General features: G+C 45.1%; 1 protein-coding gene across 1 annotated transcript in view; it reads right to left on the reverse strand.

The window, feature by feature from the left end:
• SEMA4G (semaphorin 4G) overlaps positions 1-23,639 on the reverse strand; it is a 102,111-nt gene that overhangs the window by 23,792 nt on the left and 54,680 nt on the right. Inside the window, exons 3-7 of the mRNA XM_075257502.1 lie at positions 14,045-14,193; positions 11,767-11,829; positions 10,695-10,793; positions 1,525-1,618; positions 1,122-1,235 (exon numbers count right to left, since the gene is read on the reverse strand). Of these exons, the coding sequence (XP_075113603.1) occupies positions 1,122-1,235; positions 1,525-1,618; positions 10,695-10,793; positions 11,767-11,829; positions 14,045-14,193 (519 nt within the window). The remainder of the gene's footprint in view (positions 1-1,121; positions 1,236-1,524; positions 1,619-10,694; positions 10,794-11,766; positions 11,830-14,044; positions 14,194-23,639) is intronic.

Raw genomic sequence — 23,639 nt, forward strand, 5'->3', positions numbered from 1 at the left:
CCAAGGTTTCAGGACTGCATCAAAGCCTGAGCCTACTAGAGGACCAAAGCCGAAATGGCATACTAAAGTATGGGGATCCTACAGAAGCCCAGGATCTAACACAATAAAGGTCCAGCAGAAGACACCTAAGTTTGAAGGGTATTTTGGTCTATTTCCCAGGGAATGCTGGAAGGTCGGCTCAGTCATACACTATGGAGGACCCTCTAGTCCGATATACCTTCGATAGCGGCTGGCCAAGTGCTTGTTTGGCTGACGTTATGCTTGTTCCCCATATACATATATGTGTTCAGAATAAGAAGAGTGGGGAAACCTATGCTAGAAACCTCTCATGGCAGCTTATCTAATCTCTATTCAACTAGCCATTATTCTTCTTTCCCCATCATCATCTATCGGGGATTGGTGGGAGGGCACCCATACACAAAAGATAGTTCGCCATTCCCATAAAAAAAATCAGTGGGTTTGGCCAACTTTGCATTGGTGTGTATGGGGGTCTATGGCTAATAAAAAGGGGTTATAGTGAGCAAGACAACAAAAATGTCATTAGCACTGGTGTCCTGGGTTCTAATCCAGCCAAGGACATCATCTGCGTGGAGTTAGTATGTTCTCGGCGTGTTTCCTCGAGGTGCTGTAGTATCCTCCCAAATGTCAGACATACTATACTGATAGGGAACTTAGATTGTGATCCCTACTTGGGGACAGTGAGTGATGAGAATACCTTTATGCTGGTGCTATGTAAGCAAGCACAATCACTAAATCTCTACTCTGATCATCAACCTAAAGATAACTACAAGAACATACGCAGGTGCCATATTCAGACTAAAGACAATGCAGTCGGCTATTGCGTCAACTGTGAGTTACAGAAAAACCCTTGCAATATCCTAAGGGAAAAAATTCAAGCTTGCAAATTCATCTATTTTTGCAAGGTCACGTAGACTCAATACTTTGCATAAATCACAGACAATCCCAGGGAGCCATAGCATGACATGACCACATGAGGAGTATTCTTGGTCAGATACCATCATACATAAAAAGCCAAACATCCCAACAACAAAAAAAAGCCTCTGGTGGTGCAGACTTATTTTTTATACACATGTAGCATTCAATACTTTATTATATCTTACCCATAAGCCAGTGTAGGGGGGACGCCTCAGTTTTTAGAGCATGTGGAACGATATTTCTTCTGATGTCTGGCACACTGTGGAAGCCATATCGAGAAGCAGTGTAGAGGCCGCCGTCTGCAATGGATAAGAAATTCACAAAGTATTAAGCAAAATGGGAAGAAGCCGCGGAACTGAATGTGTCATCTACTCGAGAGAGCAGAGCTGGGTCATCCATACCATAGCAGCTCTGCTACATTAGATCGGGTATGGAGCTACATCTACAGACTTCCCCAATCTCAATAAATGCCACATTATAGGGGGAGGTGATGTTTATTTTACAGTGAACTCTTAGTTGAATTCTTAATTCTTAGTCCTCATTACGGATCATTCGTGTGCCGGCTTCCTAATACGTACAAGATCTTACCTATTATAAGACCCGTGTAACCTATGACGGGATCATAAGGACACTTCTCTTTTCCGTCTTCAAAGACAGCAGGTAAAACGAAATTCTTCACATCCTAAACAAACAAGCAAATAAATAAGATTAAAGACACAGCTGGACGGCTGATCCTAGCAGATAAAAGCGCCCCGCTGAACTCAAGAGCCATAACCGGCTGGGCTAATGGATGACAAGAGTGCGCTTCCATCAATGAGCTCAGCCGCAACGCACAAGACTTCCCTTATTCTGCTCATTAAGGAGAACATTTTACAACACTACAAATTCCAATCTGTAAAGAAGGCTTAGGGGAAAGTCTTTGTTTCCTGCCAATACCAAAACATAAACTTTCCATCTTCATGGAAAAGGCTCTTTACAATAAGACTTCCAGGTAAAGGCCTATTCACACCCTACAATTGTAGGTATTCTGATGTGAGATCTGCAAACATTACCCCATTAGAAGCTAGAACATACATGTCTAGATGGTGAACAGGCGGGATGTTATAGAGTAGGAGGAGCGGAGTAACTTGATCAAGTTTTGTGGGGAAAAATTCAGTATAATCTTATTCATTTAAACACCTACTCATTCTGAGCTTAGGAGTCAAGTGGGCGGGTCTATTCCTTCATTGACAGACTTGCTTGTATAAGGGGAGACAGTCAGTGAGTAGGACCGCTCACTGGACCCACTGAAAACAATACAATTAGAGTATATCAATCTGAAAGACCCAAGAGGTTAAAAAAAGTGATGGGCTCCCATCACAGGATCCATAGAATTAGGACATATTATTGGCACATTCTACATTAGGAATATTCCTCAACTTTTTCTCAACCGCTTTCAGTTATAAAACAGTGGACGCTGTTAATGGTGTCAGTCGGTTTCAGAGTTTAACCATTGTTGTAGCAGCACCCTCAGGGAACCCGAACAATGGAGAGCACAGGCGCTAGTGTGACCCCAGCTCTTATTAATGTCCGTTACTGTCATCAGGCATAGGAGGACAGCAACAGACATTAACAGTAGTATAGTAACAGACAGACCTGTTCCCTTTAACTTGAACTTTGAAATATCTTTCATTTTCCATTAGAGAAGTAAAGGGAGAGGAGATCCATCTGCATCAGTCACTTAATGTCTGTTGCTCTCATCCTGTGATGGATGAGAGCAACAGACATTAACAAAGGTAGTCTGAATGTAGCCTATGATCCTGTTCACACAATATAATTTGTACAGGAATTTGAGTCTTCAGCCTTCAGCCTGGTGTAACCTATGGTGGAAAGCCAATTTACACCATGGTTTTACTTGCGGATTAGCCTCAGAAATAATGAGACCCATCAGCAGCACCATGGAAGTGTCTGCCACTGCAAACAATGCCTCAAAATCAGCTCCAAATTCCTGTGTGTGAACAGCCCCTAAGTATACCATGCTGTATAGCATCACAGAATTGGTTGTTAGTCCCTGGGCCAAAGTATAGTACATGTACCAGTTTCCTGGAAGTTGACGCTATCCCTCTGCTCCATCTATGGTTCTAATAGTGACTGGGTCGCCCTCGGTAAGCGTTCCTTATTATAATACATTACACCAAATCACCAGCTGTGATCAGTAAATTGAATTGCGAAGACACTTCCAGAAGTGTTAAAGACGTGTCGCTAAATACATCGCAGCTCAAAGAAGGGAAAAAAAAATAAATCACACAAAGACGATTTCCTCATGAGAAAATTAATAAGTCAGAACATATTCTTGGATTACGCTAATTGCGGGTTTTTATACAAATGATTTCCCAATCCCCCATGGGCCGACGCTTACAAGCAGGCGCAAGAATTCCAGGAATTTTTTTTTATTTTATTTTTAGAGCCGATGAAATGTTTTGCTCTTTGACCAGTTGACACATTAAGCAATGCTGGCAGGAATAATGGAGTTTGGAGGGTCTCAACAGGCTGGATGCTGCTGACATAGAGCAGAGCACGGGAGATGTTCTGTAGGGGTGTTACACAGGGACACACAAAACATTTTAGAAACCAAAGAATGAATGTAGAATCTCAACATCCCAAAGACTACGCAACTGGCAAAGATCTAATTATCCAGGCCAAACATGGTTTTCCTCAAAGTGACATCCTCCTTTAGGTTTCATACACTTTAGTGATTTATATCAACCGTAGATGTGTCTGATCATTGACTTAGCTGGCTGTACAGTGCGGGGTTAGTCACATATTACAAGGCGCAGAGGTACAAGGAATATTTTCGATGGGGTAAGTTTGGCATTCAAGTCCCGCACCTAGAAACAACCCAACTTGCCCATTAATGCCAACTTTTTGGGGCCAGGACAAGTCATATTTGCAGGGATTGTTTTATTAAATTCTGGACAATACTGGCAAAGGTGGGACTATTAGGAAGCATGGCGCCAAAGGGATCCACATGGTCCAAGCAGTAGGGATGCCTTGCCACCCCACTGGAATAGAGGCAGACACACCACGGCTCCATTCATGTCTATGGGCCTGCCAGAGATATACAAGCAGAATCTATACAGATGTTACCCCAGCAGTGCAAGGCAATGTGTTGACCATATGGTCCTCATGTGCGTGCAGACAAATATTTTGCATACGTTTAGATTATGGTTGGGCCTGGGTATTGCTTAATTGGTTACATTGTCATATAGAAACTAATGTCTGTATTTACTTCTGCAATTCCTGGCGTGAATGAGATCAGTGGGTCACAATACTCGCACAAGAATATTCACTGAGAATAAAAAAAGTCTAGTAAGTAACTCAGTCAAGACAAAAAAATCAAATAGAATACATTATTATGCCCTGTTAGTAGCCATTTAAGGATGTCGAGATGCCAAATAAAATTGAAGACCAAAGATTCAAGCTATCTGCTGCCTCCTGACCACTAAACAGATCACCAGATCTAAGATGCCCAATATGAATATAAGTAGTAGGGAAAGGACCAGAGATGGATCCGCCGGGAAACCAAGTCTCAGGAATTGCGCTTCCACCACAATGAAATTTGAATTTGCTTTATTTAGCAAAACACTACACGTTTCGGGCTTTGCACAGCCCTTTACCAGGTCAACGCAGCCTTGTGACCATCCGCGTGCTGGTCATGTGACATGGTGACGTCGTAAAGTGGCAGCTGAGGATCCGGTTCTACAAATGTGGGTTTCCAGTTATTAGACAACATAAAGAAACCCTATTAGAATGAGTACAAGTATAAAAGAGCGTGCAAATATACAAAAAACATCAGAACCTCTGGTACAATTGCAAAAGTAGTCCACCTATGGAGGCAAGTTTGCCAATGCACAAGGCTATGTACTGTACATGGAGTCAGTATGGGGGCACACAGGCTCTAGGGAAAACCCTCAGAATTCTGCAACTAAAATTAACATGCCGAAATTTTCTAATATAAGCAGCTTTTCTTCAAAGTGAGGATGAGATGAATGAAATCTCCTTCTACTGTAAGAGCCGGTGTCTCTTTCCGCTGCGTTTCCGCTATATGAGAAGTCATCCTGCAGGACGCCTAAACATCACTAGAAAGATCCATCCATAAACAGCGGGTCAGAAAAATCATTCTCAGATAAATACAATCAATCACTATAGGGTCAATGATCAATAATCTTCTGGTAATCAACTGCAAGCCATAAGAAAGATATGGTTATTTCTTGGTATACGCAACTATGGCACAACCAGCTATGGATTAAAGGGTTTTTGGTATACTAGAATTTTTGCATCATTCGGCAGTGTAATGCAGGTTGGGTGCTGGGTGTAAGACTGCCAGGATCTAAGGATAATGGGGTCCGGTCAGGAGAGGTCATCAATGTCCTAACTGTGGTAATCACCTAGCTACCTCCATGCTAGGACATAACCAGCAAAAAGCTAATATTTAAGTAACAGAGGCGCGATCAGGAATGTGTCACAGTCACACAAATCCTGACTACCCGACTGTGTTTATAGCTGAACAGGGACTATTCTTGAATGGGACTGAGCTGCAAACAGGCCACGGGACCAATGAACATGACGTCACATTGCCTGTGACGTGCAGGCCGCTTTCACAGTGTGGCGCTGTTGCTTCAAACAGTTGATGAGGGGTCAGACCATTATCAATCATGCAAGTTCCCTTTAAATGACATGAGGGAACCCCAAGGCAATGATAATGATATTAATAGTACGGCTTGAGTACGGACCTAGAGAACGGAAAAGTATACCTGAGGTACATGGTCAGTAGGTTCTAGACCCTCTGCAGAATATGTTAAGGAACGCAGACGAGAAATTCATCAATAGTGACGACCTATAAGGAAGGAACTCGGAGTTCCATAACACGTCAGTGTTTTTTTAGGGGGTTATTTTTGCATTTTTCTTTGTTTTATTATTATTTTTTACGTGTTGAATTAAAAGTTAAATTTTACTTTGGTGAGTTTTTGGTTAGTGAGTACCTGCAGGACGTGACGGTATACTATACAATGTGGACTCCCACGTGAAAATGAATTCCAACACAAGCGGGCGATTTCGCTCATCCTCTAGAAAGCAGATAGTATTTCAGGAGAAAAACCTGTTCAGGAGCAGGAACTTAAGCTTGTTTTATGGTCGGGGCTCATGAACACAGTCCGCCTTTCTACCTTTGAAGTGCTGAGCGAGCGGCAGATCAAATGTGGAAACCAGCAGAAGTTATGGATCTAAACTCTATTCCTCACTGGCGGGGTCCTGGCCGGGATGTTTCATCCTATGCACAGATCTGCTCTATTCGTGTTTACATACATGAGGGACACGTCTCCCATCATCCCGAGCTGTTTCCTGCTTTATACATGACAAATCACAGAAATCCCAGACATGAAACAAAAAAGGGAAGCAACAGACGCTACATCATCAAGAAACCGAGGGGTTAATGCGCCTTGTTATAAATACAAGATCTGCAATAAACCCCAAGCACACGGGAATTTCATTAAAGATGTAGCATTCTCTGTAAGGAGGCCATAGTGCGCACTTGTTTGGGCGCTATAGGACATCTGGTCGGAGTTTACTATGTGAAGCAAACAGGTCCGAAATGTAAACTCTTACATTTACAAAGTAGAACATCATCCTAAACATTTACTCTAGTTTACCTTTGACGCCTTGGAGCTATAGTGGTGAGGGGCTGCTGACCCACCCAGGAAGCCATAAAACCTCCCAGAAACACCAAGACATGGTAATTCTTCTCTACCATCAAGTATTCAGTTATTTGTAAGTCAAAAATGTCTCAAGAAAAGCTAAGGGGCAACCAATATGGCGGCCTTTGTATGTGCCAGAGGGGATGAATCATTTACAGCTGACCCTATAGCTTGTTGGGACAGCAGTTTCCCCCAAATCCCTTTCTGACTATCCCATATACACGCACACTAGGATAAGGGCACATCCATGTGTTTTTATTGGGAATAGGAGGATAACCCGCGGTCTGAGTATTTCAGAAACTGCTGATCTACTGGGATTTTCACGCACAACCATCTCTAGGGTTTACAGAGAATGGTCCGAAAAAGAAAAAACATCCAGTGAGTGGCAGTTCTGTGGGCGGAAATGCGTTGTTGATGCCAGAGGTCAGAGGAGAATGGCCAGACTGGTTCGAGCTGATAGAAAGGCAACAGTGACTCAAATAGCCACCCGTTACAACCAAGGTAGCCAGAAGAGCATCTCTGAACGCCGCACAGTACGTCAGAGGCAGATGGGCTACAGCAGCAGAAGACCACACCGGGTGCCACTCCTTTCAGCTAAGAACAGGAAACTGAGGCTACAATTTGCACAAGCTCATCGAAATTGGACAATTGAAGATTGGAAAAACGTTGCCTGGTCTGATGAGTCTCGATTTCTGCTGCGACATTCGGATGGTAGGGTCAGAATTTGGCGTCAACAACATGAAAGCATGGATCCATCCTGCCTTGTATCAACGGTTCAGGCTGGTGGTGGTGGTGTCATGGTGTGGGGAATATTTTCTTGGCACTCTTTGGGCCCCTTGGTACCAATTGAGCATCGTTGCAACGCCAAAGCCTACCTGAGTATTGTTGCTGACCATGTCCATCCCTTTATGACCACAATGTACCCAACATCTGATGGCTACTTTCAGCAGGATAATGCAATGCCATGTCATAAAGCTGGAATCATCTCAGACTGGTTTCTTGAACATGACAATGAGTTCACTGTTCTCCAATGGCCTCCACAGTCACCAGATCTCAATCCAATAGAGCATCTTTGGGATGTGGTGGAACGGGAGATTCGCATCATGGATGTGCAGCCGACAAATCTGCGGCAACTGTGTGATGCCATCATGTCAATATGGACCAAAATCTCTGAGGAATGCTTCCAGCACCTTGTTGTATCTATGCCACGAAGAATTGAGGCAGTTCTGAAGGCAAAAGGGGGTCCAACCCGTTACTAGCATGGTGTACCTAATAAAGTGGCCGGTGAGTGTAGTATATACACATATATATATATATATATATATATATATATATATATATATATATATACACACATACACACAGCTTTTGAAGACCACAGCCCCGACTGTCCACCACTTAACCAGTTATTCCGCATTCTTGACCTTTGCCATTATTCAAACGCCTGCTATCACAGACAATAGGCTTGGACTGCAATGAAAGGGTTAATGCGGTTAGCTACCCTACACAGCTATGAGCTGTACAAGACGCATTACATCATGGACGTACCTGTAGATCCTTCTCACTGACCCTTAGGCTCTTCCATTAAGCAGACACAACAAATATTTGGCAGAGTCTACAAGGTGCAGCGAGGTCGCCAGAGGGATTTTTAACACTTGTTAAGAAAACACGTTGAGATTCATCTCTTTCAATATTAGTAATAGCAAAAGGTTTTTTTTGTTTTGTTTTTTTAAGCCCTGCTTAAATTTTCTTCCTTTTACTATAAATCAGAATTTGGTGATATGGCAGGTCTGGGCCTCTTCTCTGTTTCCGTGCCATTTCAAGGGGTTATCTAGGACAGAGTATTTCCTGCACTGCATGAGCTTTATTTCTATAATATAACCAGGTCCACCCCCCCTCCCCCCCCCAGACGTCTAGCAGTGGCTTACTCTTCTTTCCCCATAGAGAAGGTCTACAGTAACACTGCATGTGTATGAGATGGTGTTAGGCATAGCTGTTGGCTAGACGAGTATGGCCAGCTTTAGTCGGCGTCCACATATTAGACAACAGTCCTTCAGAATAATATTGCCACCACATTAGCCCCTTACCATAATTATATCTGACTACATTGTCTCCAACTCTACTGGACTCCCTTTATAATAAAGTTGTTCGAGGGGTTGTCCACACAGTCACACTTTTCATACTGATGAGATGTAAGGACCAGAAGATATGAAGCAGACAGAGCCAATAGGAGAACAGAATAGAAGTAGAGTTGCAGTACTCCGTGCCACCATTACACAAAGGGTGGTGTCTTTTGCCTCCAGCTATCTATCTTCCACCACTAAAGGCAGACCAGTACAGCAGATCGGTGCGTGGACTGATGTGATATAGACCTATCCTGTCACAGAATCTCGACGATCATCGAGAGAGGTTGCCCATCTTTGCCAATAACTTTTTTTGTTAAATGGGAACCCTAACGGTAATCTGATAATCGGGTACACGGCTGTTGTGATCCCCAGCGATCAGCTCTAATGGGAGAACTGAACAGCAAGTGCTGTAACTACCTGCAGAACCACCGCAAGGGATACAAAGTATTATACAGTTCTCATTGACATTGTTAAACAAGCCTGGTCTAGGTTATCTTACTAACTGCAACTCTAAAACATAGCGCAATATGGAAAGAGATGATACGGCGAAAGCGACATTTTCTGCAAATCAGTGGAGAAGGACATTATAACGTTACTGCAAAAGGAAAGCCATTCTATTTCCAACCTGCTGTAGAAATCTGACTGGTTGATACTGCAATGCCAAGATCTTTCTTATATTCCATGCACCAGTCTGTATATACATAGGAGACTCCATGCTATTATATAGACACATCAGGCAACTTTACATCGTCTATATACCCGCACAATAGCTACAGTGATAAATGCAGTATCTGGTGCAGTATGGCAATATGTGGCCATGTTCTCTGGCGATCCTATAACAATTACTTACACAGTCCATTTATTTTCACATATAAACGTCACTTATAAGCTTTTATCTTAATAGAAGTTTACATGGCCGCGAAATTGGTTATTTTTAGCACAGTCGTATGCGATACTCAAGTTACAGAAATAAAAATAGTAAACTGAACTGCCGAGATATATCCTGTGAACTAACAGACTATCCTTGGGCTACGTTCACATGACATGTGAACTGGCCATGTGAAAGGAGTATATTTTGTGCTCCCCCCCCCCCCCCCCCGCTAGTTGTTATAAATGTACTCTATTCTACACCCGTTTCCCTACTAGATATAGTTGGACTTTAACAAGGGTATATTGGTCTTTGCTCTGCCCCCTAGTGATCATACCAGTCTCCCCAGTGGTCATTGTAGTCCTTAGCGGGGGGGTCATAGCAATGGCTGAACACCATCTAGTGCGGGCAGGAAACTACATGTGAACAGATACTAAATCCCCCAGGGATCAGCCGCTATTTCTCTAAAGGTTCTAGGTCAAGGGAACCTGTCAAGGGAATTTAGGACACTAAACCACGCATAGGTCCTTATAGCCCTGAGGTTTAGTGCCCCAAATGGTCATGTTCTAAAGCAATCCAAAACCCCACTAACAATAAAAAAACCTTTATACTTACCTAGAGATGAGTCTCATCGGACTCTTCTCTGGTGTTCCCCGTGCCAGTGAAGCCATAGCTGTACACCCCGGCTTTACTGAAGGTTCTGCACATGAGCACTGAAGCGGAGGTATACTGCCCTGGCGTGCGCAGTACAGCCCATAGGTGTGCATTGTGTTATAACAAGATGATTTGGGACACTAAACCCCTGATCCTTAAGAACCTATGGGTGATTTAGTGTCCCAAATCTTCCTGACAGGTTCCCTTTAACAGAACAAGGCTCAAATAAGATAAATGGAAAGGTTTATCCCGGTGCGACGTCCCCTTCAAATGTAATACAATCAATAGTCATCATATCAATTACTTTACTAGATCAATGAGAATTCAGGTCTTAAAGGAAACAGGATGGCAGATAACATAGAGAGTGCGAGTACTTACAATGTAGCAGCACTGGGGGGAGAAGGCGTGCGTCCCGCAGACATACAGGTGGGTTTCATTAAACCTCTGTAACAGCCTTATATGGTTGAAACACTCAGTCTGCAGGCAAAGGGGAAAAAAAGGAAATTATTGTATTGTAGCACCAGAGCACTAAATTCTGCTGGTAAGGAGACAGTAATCTTACATTACACAGGAACCGCTTCATAGAGCGACAGAATGGGAGCGCCTGGGATATATATTACACATGCAGAGACCAGAAAGAACTGGGGCAGACAATGCTTGTCATATGGATATTTAGTCGTACCCTGTATACAACTCCCTTATTCTAGAACAAACTCGGTGCCCATTACAACAACCTATTACTGAAATGCAAAGATTGCAATAGAAAAACATAGTTACATAGTAGATGACGTTGGATGAAGACATCAGTCCACCAAGTCCAACCTTTAACCCTACAATCCCTACAGTGCTGATCCAGGGGAAGGCAAAAACCCCCATGAGGCTCCATTCCCAGGCTACCATATACCACTGGGGCTTTGTCTACATTAGCATATATCCCAAAGGTACAGATTATGGACCACAAAGAGGAGGGGTATGCACAGTCTTACGGTGTTTTATGGGGTCTTACAGGTGTAAAATAGGCAGGTCTTAAAATATGCCTCAATTTGGGATTATAATGTCAGGGGTAAACAATAGGTCTAAATAACATTACACTCTTAGTGACATAACGTAGAATGTATGCAAGCCCCAAATCCTGCCATGGGATGTGGAGTCACTATGGGGGTTGTGTAGCTATGGGCATGTCACTGTATGTACTAAGGTCAAATGAGGACGGAGGTGCAGGGATGTTAAATATTAAAGGGAACCTACTATGATAGAAGTAGGAGGTAATAGATTGCTATATCATTTAGAGGATTGATGGCTGCCCCTGTGCTTTCAGGGCTTTGGTCTCACACAATGATCGGTAGCCTTTCCTGTATGATCATGCCTACAGTGAAGGCTACCAGTCACCAACATGGAAGCCGTATTATGACCAATAACCAGTCCCATTACTTTCACAAAGTCCATTTACCTGGTTGTTTCGGCCTTTGTCCTGGCACGCCTTGGTGTCATCAGCTTTAACTTCCCAGTGGATCTAGAATAAATATAGATATTACATAATGTTATCATGGCTAGTGGTAAATATTGGCACATGCCCCATCTTATAGACTAGTTACAGATATCACAGGCATCGCATAATCATGGTAAATCTGATGGACACAAATCAATAAGCGACTTCTGCTCTGACTAGAATCTAAAAATAAGTGGAGAGCCTTCCTAATATCCTGGCACCTACAGGACAGCCATGATCTGGTCAGGGGGCGCTGCCAGCTGTATGACAGTGGAGTAGAGTCCAGCTCTCGGTCTTTAGACTCCATTACTGGTCCTATGATCAGCGTCGCCCCTATTGCCCTATAAAGCTTTAGGTGTTGACCTGGGCACTCGCTGCCATCTCATACATCTAGAAGCACCATTTTCACAATTCCAAAAAAGCCGTTTTGGCAGAAGGAACATTGAAGGTCTGTTAGTAACCTCTACTCGCAGCTAATGGAGAGCAGATGAGTAAAGGGGTCATACAGATTATAATGAAATCGCTCCCCAAGGGATATAATCTGCACTCTTCCGGGATGTTTAACTATTTAATGGCAAGACACGTTTTAACATTTTTGCATACGTAACGGTTTAAATAGCCCGAACTTTATTAGTCTCGTAACACAAAGTGCTGCGCATTAACACCCTTTAAGGCCGAGGCCCCACATTGCGAAAAAACGCAAGGGAGCATTTCCTAAAGCATGGCAGGCAGGTACCAGACACTCCAGAAATGCATGGTGTTTCCAATAAGCCATTGCCAGACACATCTAGCAGAAGCTTATTCCCCTTGAGTTCATAGGATCGGGGATATTGAAACTCAACACTCCCGATCCCTTCATTCCCCAAGACATTTGTTAAAGGAAAGTCAGCCGAACATTGTTGGGAGTAGATGATCATCCAGTCCTGCCAAAATCAGCAGGATGACTGACGTGGTTGCAAATCTCGTTCGGTCACATTAACAAGGTTATTAAAGTCATTTTTAAAAGTGGCTGCTGTCTGGTCATAAATATCCACTCTTATAAGACAGCCGGCTCCTGAGATCCCCAGCATAGGGAGTCTGTGGCCATCCAAGATGGCGTAGAATAAAAATGAAGTACAACACGACGGACCCTCGAAAGAAAAAAAGAGAAATAAAAGCAGTTTTTCCCGTAGTGCTCATCACAGAAAGCCTGCAGAGCTTCCATAGGTATAACTTCACATGCTGCCATCTCTGTGGCGTTTCCACTGTGCGTAGTTTTCCGCAACGTGTGGATGGGTTTCGCTATAATCCCGTCCACTTTGCAGGGACTATAAAACGCTGCAGTTTTTTTTTTTTGCCGCGGTGTGTACACCACATGGTGCCGTGGCCTTCAAGGGGTTGTAATTCACCCTAATTCAAGTGACTAGAGCTCAACTACAATACCGCATGGATTAGAGTCACGCTCTTTTTCGAATTGTTCCTAATCCTTGCCAACCCCTTTAAATGCTCCATACCATAACGGATTCTATCTAAATTGAAATCGTTGCATTCTCGTGTTCCTACCTACAAGGAAACAACCCAGAGGCAAGTTCATAAGAAAACAAATGTCTCCCCTTTCGCCATTGCTTGTAGTAGTAAGTGACTAGATTACACAGCGCTCTACCCTGAGTCACACTGTATACAATTTGTAATGTTTATTTTCCCATCGCGGTTAGTAATGTGAAGGTCTATGGGCTTTCTAATACACGGAGGTAGAATAAATGGCTGCAATGCTACATATACAGGGGATGAGCCCGACTAATACTGTGACTCATCCAACTTGTGTAACTTGGCACAAGAAAATCAAAAGCTGTTTTACATCTGCCCTTGGGATACAAGGAGTGCCCTACTATCATCTGCTTAGTCACAAAGCTGTCGGCGGTCAGGGATCACATATGTCACCGTTCTTGCTGACAACAGCACTCATACCTGTTTACGTGTAGTCCTGACTCACGGACCTGCTGGAGGCTTCTACTCGCACAGGACCCAACCCACAATCTACAAGCAACTGCCTTAAATATAGCTGGAAGGAATTTAAAGGGGTTTCCTAAGAACAGAACCAGATTTAAAATCGTAGGTAAAAAAAATAATATTTTTACCCGTCCATTGCTTTAACCAGGAGTAATACATGTATGAAAGGAAAAGTTCCTTATATGAAATGTAGCCTAACATGGCGCCCACTGAAATAAACGGGAACTGTAGTGAAGAATAGAAAGCGTACTGTTCTCCGGGTCCTCTGAGAAATGTCACTGGAGTTGAGAGAGAAGATGGCGCCTCTTGCCCCAACGTACAGGATCCCATTTTCATCCTCCAGGAGTAAAGTGCTGTAATTCTTCACATTATTGCTGAACCATTTTGCATCGGTAAGTTCTGTGGAATAAAAATGGAACATATCAGGAACAGAGATCAAATGATAGATAGATAGATAGATAGATAGATAGATAGATAGATAGATAGATAGATAGAACATGAACAAGTTTCCATCAGATGTGTATGACCGATAAGGCCAACTCATTGTTAAAATACATAAGGAAATTACTGTATTACCAAAAGGAAAAAAGCAAACTAATAATAATAATAATAATAATAATAATAATAATAATAATAATAATAATAATAATGATGATGATATTTCATATATAGATATATTACATCATGTCAAAATTTTTGCGCAAAGGAAACTCCAACTTGCGACTTGAAGCCTCCGGCCACCCCGCATATACGTAACCACTGGTATTTCCAAGCTGGATGAACTTGTGTTACCAGTTCTTGGCCCTTTACGATGTGTCACGTTCCAGACTGAGATAACAAAGCTCTTTTCTCAAGGTGCCTTGTAATTGAAACTTTAGAAGTCTTTGTCCAGCCTTAAACCTGCAATTCGGGTCTCTAGGCTTTTCTCATTTACGCTCCGTTCACATGGCTGCGCCAATTCTCGGCTGTGTGGCATCTGGTTTATTTTTTATTGACCAATTCAGTTCCCTTTAAGGGGTGACCAGGTCAGTGAAACAGTCTAGATAGGAAGTGACATGAAATCCAATAAACGTGCGGCATGTAAATCTAACCTTAAAGGGATTGTTCAAGTCGGTTTTGTAACATTGGTGATAGGTGCAGACTCGGACAACCCCTTTAAGCCTACAGTCAGATGACCAATGGCCATAAAATACTTCCATTACTCATGGCCATTTTGCCCATTTTCATAGATCCCTCCTCCATTGCAGTGTATGGAGGGATCCGGATAAAACAGACAAAGTAGAGCATGAAGAATATTTTGACAGTCTGTCAAAATATCGGTCACGCCAATAGCCGCCATTCACATACGGTGAAAAAAATGCCTTGTGACGGCCATTAAAAACTAAAGTTTGTCCATCACAGGACCAGTGTTCACTACTGTGTGAATATTGGGTAAATGTTGCAGGAGCCACTTCGCAAAGAAGTTTGTCAGATGACTTTTGACCCCGAGAATGGAAAAAAAATAAAGTAAAACATTATCAATGGGCGCCATCACCGTGTAATATGTAATTTTTCCCATATGGTGGCGCTGCAGGTGATCACGGGAGGTGCGATCATTAGTTTACTCTTACTAAAAAGTGATTGTAAAAAGTATAGAAATAAGCAAGAAAGGTGATAAAGTGATGCAGATGACAACGTTACGACTGCAGCGCACCATGGCCGACACTGGAGAATAAAGGTAGCCGTATTATGGAATTAAAGGGGAGGTTTTCGCTTCATCGCTACGGCCTAAAGCTTGGCACAATAATGGCTGCTAAGCAAAGCCTTTATTGACAAGTAGCCAGAGGGGAATGAGCGCCGCGCTGTCTATGGCCTGCCAGTCACCATGGTGTGGCCTCAGGATACGAGGCGGCTCGTACACTCTGCTGACTCAGTACTGCAATCCTCAGGAGGGAATACAAGAATAGCTGGAGGCGGCTTCTCCACAGCGCAAGTAGCGGCCCCAAGAGACACGGCCTCAGCGTATAGCAAGAAAATACATCAGCACCGCAATGTGCAAAAGTATCTGCTCAGAGCCATAGGACAGACTGGAGATTCCTTTAATCTGGTATCCAATGGTTTGCAAATTGCAAGACCAGAATTCAATTATTGAGTAAGGGGAGGCCGCGTGGAGTAAGGGGAGGCCGCGTGGAGTGAGGGGAGGCCGCGTGGAGTGAGGGGAGGCCGCGTGGAGTGAGGGGAGGCCGCGGCGAGTGAGGGGAGGCCGCGGCGAGTGAGGGGAGGCCGCGGCGAGTGAGGGGAGGCCGCGGCGAGTGAGGGGAGGCCGCGGCGAGTGAGGGGACGCCGCGGCGAGTGAGGGGACGCCGCGGCGAGTGAGGGGAGGCCGCGGCGAGTGAGGGGAGGCCGCGTCGAGTGAGGGGAGGCCGCGTCGAGTGAGGGGAGGCCGCGTCGAGTGAGGGGACGCCGCGTCGAGTGAGGGGACGCCGCGTCGAGTGAGGGGACGCCGCGTCGAGTGAGGGGACGCCGCGTCGAGTGAGGGGACGCCGCGTCGAGTGAGGGGACGCCGCGTCGAGTGAGGGGACGCCGCGTCGAGTGAGGGGACGCCGCGTCGAGTGAGGGGACGCCGCGTCGAGTGAGGGGACGCCGCGTCGAGTGAGGGGACGCCGCGTCGAGTGAGGGGACGCCGCGTCGAGTGAGGGGACGCCGCGTCGAGTGAGGGGACGCCGCGTCGAGTGAGGGGACGCCGCGTCGAGTGAGGGGACGCCGCGTCGAGTGAGGGGACGCCGCGTCGAGTGAGGGGACGCCGCGTCGAGTGAGGGGACGCCGCGTCGAGTGAGGGGACGCCGCGTCGAGTGAGGGGACGCCGCGTCGAGTGAGGGGACGCCGCGTCGAGTGAGGGGACGCCGCGTCGAGTGAGGGGACGCCGCGTCGAGTGAGGGGACGCCGCGTCGAGTGAGGGGACGCCGCGTCGAGTGAGGGGACGCCGCGTCGAGTGAGGGGACGCCGCGTCCAGTGAGGGGACGCCGCGTCCAGTGAGGGGACGCCGCGTCCAGTGAGGGGACGCCGCGTCCAGTGAGGGGACGCCGCGTCCAGTGAGGGGACGCCGCGTCCAGTGAGGGGACGCCGCGTCGAGTGAGGGGACGCCGCGTCGAGTGAGGGGACGCCGCGTCCAGTGAGGGGACGCCGCGTCCAGTGAGGGGACGCCGCGTCCAGTGAGGGGACGCCGCGTCCAGTGAGGGGACGCCGCGTCCAGTGAGGGGACGCCGCGTCCAGTGAGGGGACGCCGCGTCCAGTGAGGGGACGCCGCGTCCAGTGAGGGGACGCCGCGTCCAGTGAGGGGACGCCGCGTCCAGTGAGGGGACGCCGCGTCCAGTGAGGGGACGCCGCGTCCAGTGAGGGGACGCCGCGTCCAGTGAGGGGACGCCGCGTCCAGTGAGGGGACGCCGCGTCCAGTGAGGGGACGCCGCGTCCAGTGAGGGGACGCCGCGTCCAGTGAGGGGACGCCGCGTCCAGTGAGGGGACGCCGCGTCCAGTGAGGGGACGCCGCGTCCAGTGAGGGGACGCCGCGTCCAGTGAGGGGACGCCGCGTCCAGTGAGGGGACGCCGCGTCCAGTGAGGGGACGCCGCGTCCAGTGAGGGGACGCCGCGTCCAGGGAGGGGACGCCACGTCGAGGAAGGGGACGCCACGTCGAGGAAGGGGACGCCACGTCGAGGAAGGGGACGCCACGTCGAGGAAGGGGGACGCCACGTCGAGGAAGGGGACGCCACGTCGAGGAAGGGGACGCCACGTCGAGGAAGGGGACGCCACGTCGAGAAGGGCGAGTAAGGCGATGCTACGTCAAGTGAGATGGACTTGTCTGATATTGCAGCTCAGTTCCATTACAGTAAAAGGGGCTGAGCTGTAGTACCACACACAACCTGCGGATACGTGTGGCGCTCCTTTTGAGATCACGCAGCCTTAACATTTAGTCAATTCCACTGAAGGTACCAGTGAAGCAATATTCGAAAGTCTGTAGAGAACTCTGCAGATCACTCTGATTTACGGCATTAGGACGAAACAATTATGATAATGTAAACACTTCCAAAGAGGGCGAATTATAGATTCATGAGGACTTTATTTCTCATTACCTCTGTAATCCACTAGAGTGTACTTGGATAAGAAGGAAATAAGCGGAGACTTCTGGAGCAACCATTCCAATTTATAACCGAGGATTCTTATTAGAGGAAACACAGCAGCGGGTTATTGACAAATGCCCCCGGAATCACTTAACTAATTGTCACAACGTGCCAGCGGGTTATTCTCCAATGTTATAGAAGAGGTGCCGGATATAGAAGCCTGGCGTCACTAGGTGACAGAACAAGAACATGAAGACTTATAGAATATCATAAAAACACAGAAAGAACCATATTCCCCTCAAATCCTAGGCTGCCCATACACAACACAAAGATGGAGGCGAAACACTTATTTGGCAGCCATTTCCCCAGAATCTCACAGACACATGCACCCTCAGTGAGGTATTATCAGTGGGGGGGAGGGGAAATTGTTCACGCCAGACACCTCCCTATGGCAGCAGCTCATCTTCCCTCAGGATCGGGCATATTGAAATCCTACTGCCCGATCTTTACTTCCTTCAGACATTTGATGTTTTTGGCCAGTGGCGTAACTAAAGTCTTGTGGCCCCCAACCAATCTTGTGGTCCAAAGTCTTGCGGTCGCAAAATTACGGGTGCAAAATAACGCGGCGTATACGCTCGTAACTCCCATTGAAATCAATGGGATCTTTTTGAGCGCGCAAAATGCTGACACGCGTATACGTGCCAGCTTGCGCTCCATTTTACATCGTGTGAACGCACCCTTAGACCTATTTACTTAAGTGGAGATGATCTACAATACCACAAGCAACCCAAGGACATGAATTGCGTCATACTTTGGAAGAAAGCAGCAATATTCTATGTTCATATCCGCATCTGAGCCTCCATTACAAGCGTCACTCAGTCTATAATTGAGAATAGAATAGTCCTGCATGCGTCACCCTGCAAAATAATGGACACCAAAACGGATACCCAATGTACCCCATAGTTGCTAAAGGTTTCCCCCAGAATCCATGGGTGTCATTACATGGATCCATTCCCATGACGGAGCAGAAGAATTTCAACACCAATCCTATACAACTCCTTTAAGATTGGCCTGCGTGCTTGCATCTACCAGAATTAAGCTGGTCATAATGTGGTACCATAGGGGAGACCGCACGGCCACAACCCCAAACTCCCACATTAAAATGGAATGGACATTTTATTTATGGAGGAAGGGAGATAAGAGACTGCCAGATACATCAGATGCCACTTATCTCAGAGGAAACAGAGCATTGGACGGGCACAAGACCAACCAGTCTAATCATTGTTTGCCCAGACATGAGACATTGGGGGACAATTGTGCTGGAATTTGGGTAACACTATATGGCAGTGTTGATATTCCATCTGATGTTTGCTTCCTCTGGGTATTAGAAGAATGTACTGCTAGGTAGTAGGCCATTTATATGAAGCTGGCACTTGACTGAACACAGAGATCAGATTGCGAGCTCCAAGGTATAGTGATGACGAGAGGTTCAGCAACGCAACGGGAACTGAATAATGGGCAGATATCGCATAGATAAGACAACCTCTCGGTGTGAGGATTTCACGCCCTGATGTCAAGGACTGGGCAGACAGAATAACTCACAGGGCAACATTAAACTTTCATTTGTGTCATCGCTCACCTTAATCTGCAATTCATGGATCAAAGACCCCGGAATAACAAGCACATAACTGCGTTCATGCATGTGACCTATTCCCTGACATTAGTAAGACAATAAGCACATTAGTAACAGATCTTCATCCACAGCTTGGGCCGGACTCGCTTCCTCAAGAGCCAAAAGTGACTGACGACCACAATGGTGAGGCCTCAAATCAAAGTTTTGTTGCACCCGTTTCCTTTAGTCTATCACCCGTGTATAACATACCCATCATCTTTATAGAACCCACATATACGCTATACAGAGAGTGGAGTCAAATGGTGACACCAAGTTATGAAGTGAGATTCAGTCCCGTAATCTAGTGTGACATCACAAGTAAATGTTGTGACATCATAACTAGCGAAGGTTTCATCCTGAAAGCATCATCGTGCGTTTCATTCAAGTAATCTACTATGACATCACAGTAATAACAGCAATAACTTAATGTATGATGGTAATGCTTTCATCACCTAAGCGGTGGTGACATCACAGCAGCTCTAACTAGTCACGTTGTTGTGACATCACAAGTGGTTTTTAGTAACTAAGCTGCTGTGACATCACTGATATGTTTCCATCCTGACACCATCACAGTTTGTTACATTCAAGTAAGCTGTGATATCACACATGCTACTGTGACATCACAGGTGGGTTTCCAACAGGTAAGCTTCTGTGACATCACAGCAGAAAAGCCGTTGTGACATCACAAATGGGCAGTTAAGCTACACTATGACATCACCAGCAGGTTTCCTATAGGCAACTTGCTGTAACGTCACAATAGTGTTTCCATTACACAAGTGACATCACAAAGATTACCTGCTGGGACATCACAAGAGTGTTTCTGTTAAATGAGCTATAGTGACATCATAGTAAGCCACAATGACATCACAAGTGGATATTAGTAAGCAAATTTCTATTATACCATAAGCCGTTTCAAAAGAAGACAAACCATACATACCATCAAATTGTGACCTGGAAATAAAACTGGGTGTCCCGTTTTTTCACACGGACGACCCCAGGAAAGGTCAAGATAGGATATCAGATTGGTGGAGGTCCAACATGGTCTACATGACGGTTATGTCATGACTATACAGACCAGGCCTGTAATACAGCAATGGTGGAACCCCTTAACATCCTTTCCTTCCGTTTCGAGAACAATACATTTATAGCCGTGACTTCTGTGCCGAAAACCACAAGAGAACAATGAAGATAAGGATCTGGAGACCAGTGTGGGGTCAGCGCTTGTCCCTACTAATCACCAGGGAGGAACCTTCTGCGAAAAGACTCCCCTACACGGAGGAGCTGGCCGCGCGCCTGCCAGATATTCCCTCAGAGCATATCAAAAAATTAGGTCAACTACTAGGTCAGAACAATGAAGCGCTCTTAGAAACCGTTTAGATTATTAAGATCATTTTAGCATAATAGCTTCTTTTTTTTTCCCGAGATTAAGAAAAAGTGCGCTCCCATTTTCTGTCCTCAATCATATTGGAGTTAACACTATCGGATTATACAAACCGCCCCATAAAACACATAAATACTAATCTGAATGAGACTTCTGCTTGTGGAACATTACATCTGGTCAAAAGGGACGTCTTGAAGGGGGTTATAAAGAAACATATTGTATAGTACGATAACATATCGAAGCTCTAACGTTCATAGGGTTGTCCTAAAGTGTATACATGTCTGACAGTTGAGGGATACAAGATTGGGACTATATTGGGAGAATAGGGGTCCCAGTGTTTAGGCATTCTCTATGCCACTCCGGTAAAGTCCATGAGACTGATGAACTTGGCCGACCACTGTACTCCATTATCGTCATCACTCCCATAGACTCTGAATGGAGCTGTTGTGCCCCAAACAGGGAACACGGTACCCCTATTATCAGTCAGGGCCCAAGGGACTGTGGATAGGTCAGCACTTGGGACAACCCCTTTAGGTAATGAAAGGATAGCACAACAACAAATACTCAGGTTATTTAGAAGTCTAAGCTTTACCAAGTCCCAAGGTGGAGTCTTTTCATGGACAACCCTTGTCCATATATCCTACCATGGCCATTATAAGAGGGGGGACCTGTGAAGACCCCCAGTATGAGCCAGAAAGGAAGGCTGCAAACATGCAAAAACTCATTGACCGACATGATCATCCACATATTAAATGGGTGACAACAAAGCCAAATAGCTGCCACAATCTCCTGGCAAAACCAACTATTTGCCTGGGGTTGTGAAAGCCGGATCCACATTGATCAGTTTAATGGCGGCACGTCAAATATTAGAAGGATGAGACACCCCCTTTAAAACCAACACAGCAAAAATTCATCTTTCAATACCCAATTTATGAAATTCATCTTTAAAATACCATTGCCACAATGGGGATAAATGAATATCTTGTAACTTGAGAATTTCCTTCTTAAAGCTTCATTACTCCTTAGCCTCTCCAAGTGTCCAGTAAGCGCAATAGGGAAATGCGTTAGTATTTGCTGATGTGTTCCCCAGCGCCGATCTCCTAGCAGCAGCCCAGATCGGAGCAGAGTAACCTTCGCTATTTATTACCATTAGCCAGAAGTCTCCTATTTTTATTCTTCCCCAGGAAACGTTTGACCTTGTCTGACATTGTATTTATTCTTCTATTAAAACACGTGCATATAAGACAAAGATGGATGACAAGTGTAGGGCACCGGAGTCTGTCGCTTTACAATTAGCTTTATATAGGATTCAACGGAAATGAGAGAAACGCTCAAGAGATTTACTGATCCTGTCCAAATGACGGTGTAAATTTATGAATTAAAAAAAAAAAAAAAAAAAATCTAAAATGTTATCACAGTGGCCGTTGCTGTATAATAAATCTGGTGCACTGTTAGACACAAGTCTAATTTTTTTTTTCCCTTCAATTTTTGGTGATACAGAGAGCAATCTAGGACAGAGTCTTGTATTCCCTCTGACAGCTAAGGCTAGGCTCACATCTGCGTTCAGGTTTCCATTTGGGGGGTCCGCAGCAAAATCTGCAACAACAAAAAAAGCTGTGTTTCCGCAACGTGGGGCTTCAGCCTTAAGGTAACTATCTGCAGCAGGAGTCTCTAGTTATTATTTCATTCATTGTAATAGTTATGTAGGTGTCTGTTGTAAGCCTGAATGTCTAATGTGCATAGTCATTACAATTCCCTACCACAGGTCAGGATGTAGGTCATTCATTAAATCAGGATGTTAATTCCGTGTACACAGCATACTAATTACCAAGTCTCTGTATGTTTGACTTGTAGACCAGACAACACAACTGCTTAGGCCAAAATTGTGATACTGAACAAAGGGACAAATATGACATCAAAGGCATGGGTGTCATAATCCATGTTTCATAACTATCTGGATATAGAGATATGGATGAGGAACCCAGGTGAATCTCTGGTATCAAGAATGGGGAGTGGTAACAGGTTTGTAGCCTAATGTGATAGGGGAGCGTGAAAGCGGGGCCCTCCTTTATGATCACACATGATTGTGGGGTGTTTGGAGCTCTTACAACCTCTATCCTGCCCTTGTATTCCACTGTCTTATACAAATCCCCTCACTTATACACAACACTTCTAGCTCTGTACTATGGCCTCTGACTTCCATAGGTGCTATTTTTACTACTGTACAATTCTGGGCTTCAATTTATTACAAGTACATTTGTAAACCCCAAGTCTGATAGAAATGTCACAAAGGAATTACACAAAGTAAAGCTGTGGATATATCGGGAGGGATTTTTTTTATAATACTCCTTTGTCACAATCCCAAATGAAGGACACTTTTGCCTCCTTGTTGCCAATAATGGATAACAATAGGCAGGATTCAGCAACCTTGCAAATGATATGCTATGGCAAGACAATGGAAAAAAAAAACCACTGCGGCAATATAGACAATGGTGCAGTTTTGCAGAGTTTTCATCATAGAGACTTGAGACTGTGATCAAGATAAAACTGAAGGACATGTTTCCAGGGGGAAGGGGGAGGCATACTTATTTCAGGAGGGTGACGAGACAAAATATCACGAGTGCTGAGTTTATTTCATACAAGGTTTGTGGAAAAGTATAATAGTCTAAACTCTAAGTAGAGGTCATCTATCTCCAA

The sequence above is a fragment of the Leptodactylus fuscus genome, chromosome 10 (genome assembly GCF_031893055.1).
Source record: "Leptodactylus fuscus isolate aLepFus1 chromosome 10, aLepFus1.hap2, whole genome shotgun sequence".
In the NCBI taxonomy this organism is placed as follows: domain Eukaryota; kingdom Metazoa; phylum Chordata; class Amphibia; order Anura; family Leptodactylidae; genus Leptodactylus; species Leptodactylus fuscus.